The sequence below is a fragment of the Anguilla rostrata genome, chromosome 11 (assembly GCF_018555375.3).
Source record: "Anguilla rostrata isolate EN2019 chromosome 11, ASM1855537v3, whole genome shotgun sequence".
Lineage (NCBI taxonomy): Eukaryota > Metazoa > Chordata > Actinopteri > Anguilliformes > Anguillidae > Anguilla > Anguilla rostrata.
In genome coordinates this window covers 5,193,970-5,207,191 of record NC_057943.1, presented here as the reverse complement: position 1 = coordinate 5,207,191, position 13,222 = coordinate 5,193,970, and the positions used below count along the sequence as shown (strand labels likewise).

At 51.2% G+C, this 13,222-nt stretch overlaps 1 protein-coding gene across 2 annotated transcripts in view; it reads right to left on the bottom strand.

The window, feature by feature from the left end:
* Nucleotides 1–13,222, bottom strand: part of tbc1d22b (TBC1 domain family, member 22B) — a 65,882-nt gene that overhangs the window by 14,329 nt on the left and 38,331 nt on the right. For both annotated transcript variants that reach the window (XR_010324337.1, XM_064300625.1), the window contains exons 8-10: nucleotides 8,504–8,610; nucleotides 5,382–5,457; nucleotides 2,599–2,726 (exon numbers count right to left, since the gene is read on the bottom strand). Coding sequence is in view for 1 of the 2 variants with exons in the window: in XM_064300625.1 (XP_064156695.1) it covers nucleotides 2,599–2,726; nucleotides 5,382–5,457; nucleotides 8,504–8,610 (311 nt within the window). In the remaining variant the exon portion in view is untranslated. The remainder of the gene's footprint in view (nucleotides 1–2,598; nucleotides 2,727–5,381; nucleotides 5,458–8,503; nucleotides 8,611–13,222) is intronic.

Sequence of the window (13,222 nt, the reverse complement as noted above, 5' to 3'; positions counted from 1 at the left end):
GCAATGCTGGATCAGCTTCAGCAATGCTGCGATCAGCTGCAGCAACACTGGAATCAGCTTCTGCAATGCTGGGATCAGCTTCAGCAGTGCTGGGATCAGCTTTAGGAATGCTAGGATCAGCTTCAGCAATGCTGGGATCAGCTTCAGCAGTGCTGGGATCAGCTTTAGGAATGTTAGGATCAGCTTCTGCAATGCTGGGATCAGCTTCAGCAGTGCTGGGATCAGCTTCAGCAATGCTGGGATCAGCTTCTGCCTCAGCAGCATTTCAGATCTTCGTCAAAACCACCGAAAGACAGGATGTGACCCGCCCCTCAGGGGTATGACCCGTCAGCTGCCATTACCCGGGATGACCCGCTTCGCACCAACCATCGTTCGGAGCACCCCTCACTGCACTCCCCGCCCGGGAAGGGGAGCGAGGCGCCCCGTGTGTCGCCGTCACCACGGCGACGCTCCAAAAAGGGACAGCTCTTGACCTGTCGGGCGAATCCCATTACAGCCCAGATTAAAGTCTCCATCGGCAGCGCCACTCCGCTCGTTAGCGAGCCGCTTGTTTTGGGCGCTGTTTGCACCCTCGCTCTGGTTCCGCCCTACACCCCTCCTCTCGCCCCCCCGTCCCCCCGAGGCCACCCGCTCCTGCCGTCCCCTCATGTGTAATAAATGAGTCTGTCTGCGCATCCAAACTCTGCCGATTCACCCTCATTTCATCAGCCCCCTGTCCTGCTCCGGCACTAATGCCCCTCTCCTACGCCCAAAGCCTCCAGAGCCTCCATCTGTGTGTGGGTCTGTGCATGTGTGTCAGTGCATGCACGGGTGCATCTGCGTGTGTGTGCACAGGTGTTTGTGCGTGTGTGTGTGCACATGTGTTTGTGTGTGTGTGTGCATGCCTGTGTGTGCGTGTGTGTGTGTGTGCTCCAGGTGCTGTGTGAGTTTGCTTACTGCACACATTGTGATAACGTGCAGGTGGAGCCACCTGAGTAAATGAGCTAGCACTCGCGGGCATGGCTAATGCAGTAATTAAGCTAATAGCATCCCAGTGCACACACGCTGCGTCGGCTACAATTACGGCTAGCCTAGCCGCAGGCTAATCCATTAATTAAGCTAATAGCATCGCAGCACACACACAGGCTGCGTCGGCTACAATTACGGCTAGCCTAGCCGCAGGCTAATCCATTAATTAAGCTAATAGCATCGCAGCACACATACGCTGCGTCGGCTACAATTACGGCTAGCCTAGCCACACGCTAATCCATTAATTAATCTAATAGCATCCCAGCGCACACAGGCTGCGTCGGCTACAATTACGGCTAGCCCAGCTGCGCGAGACGGCCTCTGTGAGAGAGAGAGGCCGTCGTTCGGGGAGCGTTCGGACGGAACTTCAGCGATGAAGGCGGATCAGCTCGTCAACACGAGATGACCTCAGCACGGAGTTCCAGGGGAAAGGCATCATCATCATCATCATCAGCAAAGATCAACGCGCTCGGACTGAAGCAAGCACGCGCTCCAGGACCGCGGTGTCCGAGCGCTCATTCAGAAACACATTCAGGCTCATTCAGAAACACAAGGCTAAAACAGGGTGAGCGGCCCGGGCAGACAGGCTGACTACCCACACCTGTACAGGTGTGAGTATGAGATTAGGCTGGACAGGTGTGAGTATAATATTAGGCTGTACAGGTGTGGGTATGAGACTAGGCTGTACAGGTTTAAGTATGAGATTAGGCTGTACAGGAGTGGGTATGAGATTAGGCTGTACATGTGTGGGTATGAGATTAGGCTGTACAGGTGTCTGAGATTAGGCTGTACAGGTGTGGGTATGAGATTAGGCTGTACAGGTGTGAGTATGAGATTAAGGTGTATTAGGCCTGTACAGGTGTATGAGATTAGGCTGTATTAGGGCTGTACAGGTGTATGAGATTAGGCTGTATTAGGGCTGTACAGGTGTATGAGATTAGGCTGTACAGGAGTGGGTATGAGATTAGGCTGTACAGGTGTGGGTATGAGATTAGGCTGTACATGTGTGGGTATGAGATTAGGCTGTACAGGTGTCTGAGATTAGGCTGTACATGTGTGGGTATGATATTAGGCTGTACAGGTGTATGAGATTAGGCTGTATTAGGGCTGTGCAGGTGTATGAGATTAGGCTGTATTAGGGCTGTCAGGGTATGAATTACTGAGATTAAGTGCTGTATTAGGGCTGTCAGGTGTATGAGATTAGGCTGTATTAGGGCTGTACAGGTGTATGAGATTAGGCTGTATCGGGGCTGTACAGGTGTATGAGATTAGGCTGTATCGGGGCTGTACAGGTGTATGAGATTAGGCTGTATTAGGGCTGTACAGGTGTATGAGATTAGGCTGTATCGGGGCTGTACAGGTGTATGAGATTAGGCTGTATTAGGGCTGTGCAGGTGTGAGTATGAGATTAGGCTGTACAGGTGTATGAGATTAGGCTGTATTAGGGCTGTGCAGGTGTATGAGATTAGGCTGTATTAGGGCTGTGCAGGTGCGGGTATGAGATTCAGGTGTAGGGCAGTACAGGTGTATGAGATTAGGCTGTACAGGTGTAGGTATGAGATTCAGGTGTAGGGCAGTACAGGTAAGTACCTGGTAAGTGTCCCAGAGGCGGATAGTGCAGCGCAGGGGCAGCTCCCTCATCAGCAGGTTGTTCATCCAGCGGAAGGCGAACTGCAGGTACTCCACCTCGTACCTCTGGAAGTGGCTGTGCACGTCCTCTGCGGGAGAGACAGAGGGCAACTACTGAAGACAGGGGCAAAGGAGGGCTTCCCAACTTCCACAGAGCGTGTGTGTGTGTGTGTGTGTGTGTGTGTTTTTGCATGATGTGTGTGTGCACGTATGTGTGTGTGTGTGTGCATGTATGTGTGTGTGTGTGTGTGCGTGTATGTGTTTTGTGCGTGTGCGCGTGTGTGTGTATGTGTGCGCATATGTGTTTTGTGCGTATATGTGTGTGTAAGTAGGTGTTGTGTGCGTGTATGTGTTGTGTGTGTGTGCATGTATGTGTTGTGTGAGTGGGTGTGTATGTGTAAATGTATGTGAGAGTGTTTTGTGCGTGTGTGCGGGTGTGAGTGTGTGTGAATGTGTGTGTGTATGCGTGTAAATATAAAAGGTTGCTTCACATTTTATTTAATGTGAATCAACCTTGTACTCCGGGAGCCCAGCCCAGGGCAACACTTATAGCATCCAGCCTCCCCAGATTCACCACAAAATAACATCCAGCCTCCCCAGATTCACCACAAAATAAAGAGCTGAAGGGAGAGAGGGAGCGAGGGAGAGAGAAAGAGAGGGAGAGAGGGAGAGAGAAGAGGCCCAGTGCAGCGTCTGCAGTCTCACACAATAAATCACATTACAGAGCGTCTTTACCGCGAACCCCAATTAACCTCTTTATCTTCCTCCTCAGACGCCCCGTCTGCAAGCGGCCCGCACCCCGCATCTTAATCACACATCCAGAGACACGAACACGGCCCGCCATCCTCCCCGCCGCCCAATCCGAGCGCACGCTCTCCCTCTCCTCACGCCCCATTGGCCGCTTCTTAACGGCGGTCACCGAGGGGGCCGATGGGTCTCGCCCCGGGAATGCCGAAAGACCACGGGGACACCCCCCCGCATTCCGAAGAGGGGGACCTCGCACCCCGAGTTCGTTCGCACTCCGATAAAAAAAAATATTGTAAATTAAAAAGTCGACGATCGGGGGGGGGGGGGCCTGGCTTTAATGGGACACAGAAACATGACGTATCGAGCTCCATCAGGCTGCCTGTGGGGTGTTTTTTTTCTTTAAAACAAGCAGCCGCACGCTACGCCATTGTTGCCGAGCAACTCAATCGATGAGCGTGCGGAGCCCCGACTCGATACGCACATAGACGGGGTCCTCCCTCCCCGCTGCTAAACTTGCAATTTGTGATGCTTTGTAAAAAAAATAAATAAATAAATAAATAAATAAAAATAAAAATAAAATGTAAAAAAAAATTGTTATTTTATTCGCCACGCGTCCCCCCGTGTGTCGACTCTCACGACAACGGCAAGGAAAAAAAACACACACACACACACAAACGAGCCGAAAATAGTTTTCCAAAAAAATTATTTGACACCGAACAGCGAGGTTTCCTCCGTTCTGATAGTTTTTCCTCTTCCTCTGTAAATAGACAGCGAGCTGCTTCCTGTTTCCTGTTTCCTGTTTCCTCTCTCCTCGCCGTTCCCGCTAATCCGCTTCTCCGACGGGAAGAAGACGAATTTCAGAGAAAGTAAAATCGGGGCCGCCGCCGATGTTGATCGACGTCAGGCTCCGCGGGGAACGGAAACGGCGGAAAACGCGGGGGACCTCATACTGGAGCTACGGGGACCGGCGAGGATCCCCCCAGGGGACCGGGCCTGGGGCCAGACCGAAGGCACCGGAGGGTTTCGCGGGAATCCACTTCAGAGGAAGAGGATGAAGAGCGCGCAGAGCGGGAACTCGATGAAGCGTCATTGCTACCGCCGACGGAGTCATCGGCTCACCCGGCGACACGTTTTCGGTTTTTTTAAAATGCGCACGGCAACCGCAATGCCCTCTGGAGCCTGCGTAGGCAGCCGTGCAGGTGTCATGGCCGCCACTAGGGGGGGTGCTGCTCCAGTTCCCTGGGCAACCCCATGCCTCGGCAGCAGTTCTCTCTTTCTGTCTCTCTCTCTCTCTCTCTCTCTCTCTGTCCTGCTCTCTCTCTCTCTCTCGCTCTCTCTCTCTCTCACAAACGGCAGGGTCTTTTCTTCGTAACCCCAGTAGCGCACACCGCCTCCTCGTCCTCCCTCTTCTTCCTCCGCACCTCCGGTCCAGTCTCCTCTGCTCAAGCCTGACTCCCTCTCATTTCATCTTCAGCTCTCGCTCCCTCTCTCTCTCCCCTCGCCCCCCATCACCCCCCCCCCTCCCCCCCCCCCATCTCTGACTCGTAGAAAAATCAATTTCCCACCTCCTCCTCCGCGTGGGGAGGTCAGGGGGATGTCTGCGGTTGGCGGGCGGGTCTGATTGATGACGCTCACACATCAACCTCACAACCGCAACACTTTTTTTTTTTTTATGGGCCCCACCATCAATTACCATTCGACTTATTATTATGGCAAAACAATAACAACACGAAGATAATGGCCGGGCGGTAAATCAGGGCACGGGGGGGAAAGCGTCGAAGCACCCGGACGGGAGAAACACCTCACATCGGAGAGTTCAGAAGGTTCGTCCTGCGTGTATTTGTGGAGTTTTGGGAGAGGGGAAAAAAGAGTACAGAAATACGTAGTAGTGTTTGGAGACTTCAGAGGACACAAACACTGTACATGTGGAGAAATATGTGAGTGTCACAAATCCAGCCGGGGATTGTGAAATTGCTGACTTTCTACCCAAATCCTACCATCAATCCTGCTGACCAGCTCCTCCAGGGCCTTCACTTTGATCTGGATCCCCGGCTGGGCAAAAGTGTAGTTATCCTGGGGAGAAGACGGCAAAAAACAGAGTAAGAGATGGAGGACACTCAGGAGAGGACCACTACACCTTGCTCTCTCTCTCTCTCCCTCTCTCTCTCTCTCTCTCCCTCCCTCTCTCTCTCTCCCTCCCTCCCTCCCTCCCTCCCTCCCTCCCTCCCTCCCTCCCTCTCTCTCTCCCTTTCTTTCTCTCTCTCCCTCCCTCTCCCTCTCTCATCTCCTTCTCTCTCCTCCCTCTCTCTCTCCCTCACCTCTCCTTCTCTCTCTCTCTCCCTCTCTCTCTCTCTCTCTCTCTCTCTTGCAGGTCCTGCCTCCCGTCCTCTTTTATTAAACCGACGGCATTCAGAAAAACTCCCAGCAGCCCCCTGTTCTCCCACTCGAGCCGTGATTCTCCGATTTTTCAGAAACGGTAACGGTAGGCCTCAACTGACCAATAAACTTGAGGTGAGGGGGAGGGGGCTCGCGTCTGGGAGTGTCTCAGCGCAAGGTGGGCAAGACTCGACTCCAAAAGAGAAAGAGAGAGAGAGAGAGAGAGAGGGAAAGAGAAGGAGAGAGAGAGGGAGGGACAGAGAAGGAGAGAGAGAGGGAGGGAGGAGAGAGAGATGAAGAGAGAGGGAAAGAGAGAAAGGGAGAGAGGGAGAGAGAAGGAGAAAGAGAGAGATAGAGAGAGAGAGAGAGGACTTTTACGAGCACTCTGCAGAGGCTCACCGTTCCCCGTTTATATATTTTTTAAACATTTTTTGGAAGATGGTTTCCCGGGGACGTTACTGGGCTCAGACAGGCCCTACCGATGGGAGCCAGGTAGAGAGCGGTTAATTAGGAGGGATGGAGAATGCTGGAGGCGTGGGGGGCGCGTTTCCTGTCTGCCTCTCTCACTGCGGCCTTCGGTTCCTCAGGAAGTCAAAGCGTGGTGACGGCATCGCCACGACAACCCCACGCAGACCGCGCTCTGACTTTTAAAAACGGAATACCCTCTCCAGGGCTGGTGTCATTAGCATCAATGGAGCGCACCAACCGATCAGATTCTCCATCCGAATGGTGCTCGTGATGCAAGGGGCGGCAGTGTAGTATAATGGGTAAGGTGCTGGGCTTGTAACCGAAAGGTTGTAGGTTCGATTCCCAGGTAGGACACTGCCGTTGTACCCTTGAGCAAGGTACTTAACCTGCATTGCTTCAGTATATATCCAGCTGTATAAATGGATACAATGTAAAATGCTATGTAAAAGTTGTGTAAGTCGCTCTGGATAAGAGCGTCTGCTAAATGCCTGTAATGTAATGTAATGTAATGCACATTGGCTGGCTCAAACAAACAGACTGCAACCTGCACACAGCCCTGCGCTTGCTAAGGAAATCTCTAAACCCTTCAGTCAGATCATTACTAAGACCCTTAAGCCACTTCATATCAAGTCCCCTCTTCCAGGGGCGAGCGACAATACAGTACACGGCATCAATTAAAACAAAACACCTATCCAACAAGGTCTAGAGGACGTCACATTTAAATAAAGAATGTACCGAAACCTCGCGTTGAAATAAGAACGTCAATTACGAAGCTAGCGATTTAACGACTTCGCCTAAAACAAATCTACGGAACATAATACGGGGGAACAAAAAAAAATAATGAGCTATCGGGTGAAAAATGAAGAGGAGCTAATAAAGGAAGAAAAGCCATCGCAAGGGCTCGTTAGAGAGACAAGAGTCAAGCAAACTGAAGGCTTTAAAATGAGTCAGGAGATGAGAGAACGGGGGGGGGGGGGGTTTCTGAGCAAAGACAGAGTGTAACATCTGCTGAAGACGTGGCACAGTGCTGTGACACCAGACAGCGCTCTCGATGCTGACAGGGAGTTAAATCGTCCATCGGGGAGGCACAAGGGGGGGGCGGGGGGGGGAGGAGGAATAAGAAAGTAATAAAGTTCAAGTTCAGTGTTTTTAACAAAATGGAGGAGGGAAGGAACAGAAGCCGTCGTCATCACTATCATTAGCATCGGAGGACGAGGGGAGACAGGAGGTAATGGCACGTCGAAGAGGAGGAAGAGGAGGAGGAGGAGGAGGAGGAGGATGGCATTTAACCAAGCTGTAAGCAGAGGAACAGCTCTCTTAGGGAGCGAATGCCAGGAGCTTGATAAGAGAACTGAGCCACACAGAGAGGAGGCACGGCTAAGAGACCTGACAGAGTTATTATGTCCTCAAGAGGTAGTCGGGTGTGAGAAAGAGAGCGTGGCATAAAAGAGAATTGCATTTGTGAAGATCAGGAGCAGCAAATATGTTGTTGTGCAGAAAACCGCTGGAGGTATTGTGAGTACGTGAATATCACGTTGAGTCAGGTGACAGGAGGGAACCAATCAATCGTAGAGAGGAGGAGGATGGGGAGGAGTCTACAGCGAATGTTTAGGATTTGAACAAACGGTGAAGGGGGAGACTAAAACTTAACCTGCTGAAGAGAAGGTGTTTTGGAATATTTTTTTCAGAATTCTAAGTCAGCGTTCTAGAACTCCACTGCTTTCAGTTACCAGCGGTGACTGTGACATCAGCATTAGAATGTTCTGGTAACGTCTGTGTGATCTTAAACCTTAAAGCAGGCGTGTCAAACTGAATACCCAGGGGGCCGCAGTCTCTGCGGGTTTTTGTGGTTTCCTTTCAATCAGCTGCCAATTAAGGCCTTTGAGAACAAAGTGTGTGGAGTCTTCAGCCAATCAGAAACACCTGTGCTGAGAGCACCCCAAAAAAACCAGCAGACACCATGGCCCGACAGGAGTGGAGTTTGACACCTGTGCCTGAGGAGGGATGAAGGAGGGATGAAGGAGGGATGAAGGAGGGATGAAGGAGGGATGAAGGAGGGATGAAGGAGGGATGAAATCGGGGCTCAGGAAGGTCAGGATGGATCTGGGAAGGTGTGAGATCTGAGAGAGGTGTGAACGGGAAGCAGGAAGAGACGGAAAACTCCAGGGCACAGGAGAACACGGACGGACGGACGGACGGACGGACGGACGGACGGACGGGGGTGGGCGGGGGCCGGGGGGGGGGGGGGGATTCGGCAGGCGGGCAGCAGTCAGACCTGTATCCCGTCCAGCAGCTTGCTCATGCACCAGAAGCTGTCCGCCTCGATGTTCCTCTGACACTCCAGAGGAAGGCCGGCCATCTCAAAGTTCTCCACGTCCTCCTCTGGAGAGACAACACAGCACAACACAACAGCGTCAGTCCACACTCAAATCCACTCACCACAAGGCCAGATTCAGGAACACAGTGGTCTAGTGTGTGTGTGTGTGTGTGTGCGTGTGAGAGAGTGAGAGTGAGTGTGTGACAGTGAATGAGTGTGTGTGTGTGTGTGTGAGAAAGAGAGTGAAAGTGAGAGTGACTGTGTGTGTGCGAGTGTGTGTGTGTGTGTGTGCGAGTGTGTGTGTGAGAGAGAGTGTGTGTGGGTAAGCGAGAGTGAGAGTGTGTGCGCGCGAGTGTGTATGTGTGCATGTGTGTGTGTGAGTGAGTATGTGTGTGCGCGTGTGAGAGAGAGAGAGAGAGAGAGAGACAGATAGTGAGTGAGTGAGTGAGAGAGTGTGTGTGCGCGAGTGTGTATGTGTGTGTGTGTGTGTGTGTGTGTGTGTCCACAGCAGCAGTGTGAATACGTCCCAGGCCGGTATCAGACAGTGTGTTTGAGTCTCGGTCCCGGACCCTAATCGCTATTCCCTCCTAGTGCTCTCCCAGCGCCAGACCTGCAACACTGTTAAAGCGCTGAACTGAAGCTCATCGATACACAGACATCAGACTGGAGCACTGAGGATCGCCTCCGAACTTTCCAATAACGCACGTGGGACAATACTCTAACCCAACCCCCGCTACGCTCACTGGAGCACAAAGACAGAGGAAAGGGAGAGAGAGAAACAAAGGGATGAACTTATAAAGAGGGAAAAAAGAGGACTCAGGAAAGAGGGAGCAGGGAGAGAAGGAAGGAAAGTACCGAAAGATGTGGGAAGGAGGAACAGAGGATAGTCTGAGGACGGTTGAGAAGATGGCGGGCAGGGTTTTGGTTTTCTTTGGACAGGACAGGCCTTGTGTTTACTTTGAGGCTGTTTAGAGTGCGACACCATGTTAAACCCATCGACAAGATGACATCAAAACACTCTGCCAGTGAGACGCTGGCTGAATTAGGATTTGAAAGAGGGAGAGAAGGTAAGGTTCTGGCCTTTTCAAATCTCCTGTGACACCCAGCTTCAGACAGACAGATGGAAGGACCTGAACTAAGAGAGACTGTGTGTGTGTGTGTGTGTGTGTGTATGCGTGCGAGGGTGAATGAGTGTGTGTTTGTGTATGCTTGTGCATGTGTGTGTGTGTGTGTGTGCGCGTGAGTGAGAGTGCATGTGTGTGTGTGTGTTTGTGTGTGTGTGTGCATGAGTGAGTGTGTGCGTTTGTTTGTGTGTGTGTGTGTATTTGTGTGTGTGTGTGAGTGTGTGTGTATGTGTGTGCGTGTATGCTTGTGCACACACACACACACAAGCTCAGCCAATGTCTGCACGCGTGCAAAACCAACAGCCCAAATAAACACACAGAAGCTGCTCTCTCCACTGCGCACCAGGTCTGGGTTTAGACTGAGGCGGGTCGACTCGAGCATCACCCCCCCGCTCACGCGGAGCACGTCTGCCGACGGGACAGAAACGACACGCTCCCCGTTTCTTCTGCCGAACTTACAGCCTGAGATCGTTTCCGTTCGCTCAGAGAGAGAGAGAGAGAGAGAACCGGATAAACAGAGAGAAGGATAAAAAAAATAACAACATATCTCAGCGCCGACGCTCACGCCATCACGGTTCACATCAGGTTTGAAGCATCGATATAACCGCAAACCGCGAGCGTCAAATTAACAGCCTACAGGGGAAAAATAAATAAATAAAAAAAGAGCGGACCCACAATGCACCGCGGCTCTGTAATAGCGCTGTGGTGGCAGTTAGGGGAGCGTAGTTCTCCCCCTTGCTGCGAGCCACCCAGCTTAGCGCCACACAATCAACGTCACCAGCAAATATTTATGCTAAAATAACTGCACAGACGAGCAGCGCCTCTCCGGCAACTTCCCACGGTTCGAGGTCTTCGGGGAACAAACAGAAACTGTAACTTTTCCCTGGTGCTGCGGTGAATACGGCGTCTCACTGACATCGTGCAGCCATAACGTGAACATTATTGACCGCGATGCAAATCTTTATGGCTTAGCGTGTGACTCTGAAGCAGAATATAAAGAAATGTGTTTTTCATTAGAGAGGGCGCATGGCTTTCATACAGGAGCTACTGCGGTGATGTATTACATTACATTACATTAAAGGCATTTAGCAGACGCTCTTATCCAGAGCGACTTACACAACTTTTACATAGCATTTTTACATTGTATCCATTTATACAGCTGGATATATACTGAAGCAATTTCGGTTAAGTACCTTGCTCAAGGGTACAACGGCAGTGTCCTACCCGGGAATCGAACCTGCAACCTTTCGGTTACAAGGCCAGTTCCTTACCCACTGTGCTACACTGCTGTATAACTGTAATTGAGCTGCGTTCGCTAAATCCTCCTGTTCGGCAATCAAAAGATACCTTTAGCAGGCCTACCATCAACAAATCGTAACAGGGCACTTGTGTCACACCTCTGTTATATTTCCAGGCGAAGTTCTGATTTGATAGCGTTAATAAATATTTGATGACACCATTAAAAGACGGCAGCTATCAAAAATGGCAATTCAGTGAAATTACTCTCGTTGCTTTTGAATCGTAGAATATTTAACGATGGTAAAAATGTGGGGCTTTGCTCCTTGGTACGTCCTGCATGCCTCAGTCAAAGGCTACAGCACTGAGTAGATTAGGCAGTGGACTGAGCACACTGTGGATCTCCTCCCAATACTGCCGGCAGTGTCACCCTGGAAAACTCGGGGGGGGGGGGGAAGGGGGGGGGGGGTAGTCGACACAAAAACAGCCGTTTCTCTAAAATGGAAAAAACGCAAACGCGTGCGAATACCATTAAAATAAAAAACTGGACATCTTTTTTTTTTTTGATCGCAAATCCAGACACCTAAATTATAGAGCCAAAAGCACAAATTTCAGCGCACTAGATTACCGTTATATCAGCGACAGGTATACTGCGGTATTATCAGTGATATTTACAATCAGCGGTGATTCTTCCGGCATCTGAAATAATATCACAGAAGGAGACAGCAGGACTCCAGATTCGGTTGTGGGGGGGGGGGGCAGCGCTGTTTTTATGTCTGTCTCTGCAGTCCTGGCAGGGTAAATGAGGTGACAGGAGCTGAGGGGAGGTGGGGGGCTCTCTGTGGCTCTCTTAAAAAGCGGGCCGGAACTGGAGCCGGACTTGTTGATAACCATCTGATCACTGGCAAGCACCGCCTGCCCAGAACCCCCCCTCCCCCTAAACCCCCTGCCCCCCCCCACCCCCTCTTCATCACACCACTATCTGATATCCAACAGGCTGTGCGGCCAATAGCCCCGCTCACCCAGGACAGCTGCCCCCTCCCCGACACCAGACCCTTTGAGACACGCCGGACCCCCTGAGACGGGAGCCAGGGTCGAGGGCGGGCACCGCGAACACGCCGGACGGCCCGCGCGTCGCCCAGACCGATCGCCCGCCCGTCTCTCCTCCCGGAGCGAGAGAGGCACCGCCACCGCCGCCACCGCCACCGCCGCCCCTGCATCCTGGGCTAGGCCTGCCCGCACACTGGCGCTGTGGTGGTCCTGCGACAGCGCATCCGTGTGAGCACACAGAGCACGATGCAGCTGCGCATAATGGCAGCGTGCGGGAAAAGCCGTTTAGCGCCTCGTTAGCCTCCAACGGCGTGTGCTGGGCACTAACGCTGCCACAGTGTGGAGGCTTTTCACTGATAAAACACTAAATGCAGGGCCGATCGTTTTACAGGGTTCTGGACAAACAAGAAATCTAACATAGTAAGATACACCAGATCAAACCACGTTATATGTAACATATAAGTTATATGTTCATATATTTTAAACCAGACTGGCTTTCATATAGATTGTAGCCCATGTGGAACATGCGCTGAAGATGTGTGCTGTTATCAGGGAGTAAAGAATAAGCTTTCACACCAACAGCTATTTTCACTGGCTTAAAAAAAAAAAAAAAAAGCAGAATTACTTCCCAAAATACCCGATGTTGTTCAAGCTCGATGTTGTTTTTTTACGGGGCATTCCACCCCACAGTCAGGTGCAAATCCATCTGCGGATCCACAGGACCCACCGCTAGGACACGCGTGCTTTTATAAAATCACAGTACAGCGATCACAGGTAACACACAGAGTGTGACAGCAACACACATGGAAAGTGACACAGGTAACACTCGAAGAGTGACATAACACTAAATTTGACCTGTATGACAGGTCAAATTCAGTCTGGGAGATGTATGGGCATGTAATTATTGTACAAGAATTTTTTCTGTGTTATCTGAACAAATGCCATCCATATTGCGCCCCCCCCCCTCCCCAAAGAGAGCACCCAGGCAGCTGAGAGATCTGTCTAAAGTGAGCTTCGTAAGCCGCGTAGCTAATCCTACAGAGAAGAGCATCGGGTCCAACTGCACTCAAGGGGGGGCCTTAAAAAGAGCAAAACCAAAGAAAAAACCAAAGAAGAAGAAAAAAAAACCAAAGAAGAAGAAAAAAAATCCAAAGAAGAAGAAAAAAAAAAACACTCCTGTCAATAGGGTGCCCTTATCTCCCTCTTCTATGGATATGAGCCTGACAACATCTGGTACAAAAGACCATCAAAAGGGGCTTCACTGGGG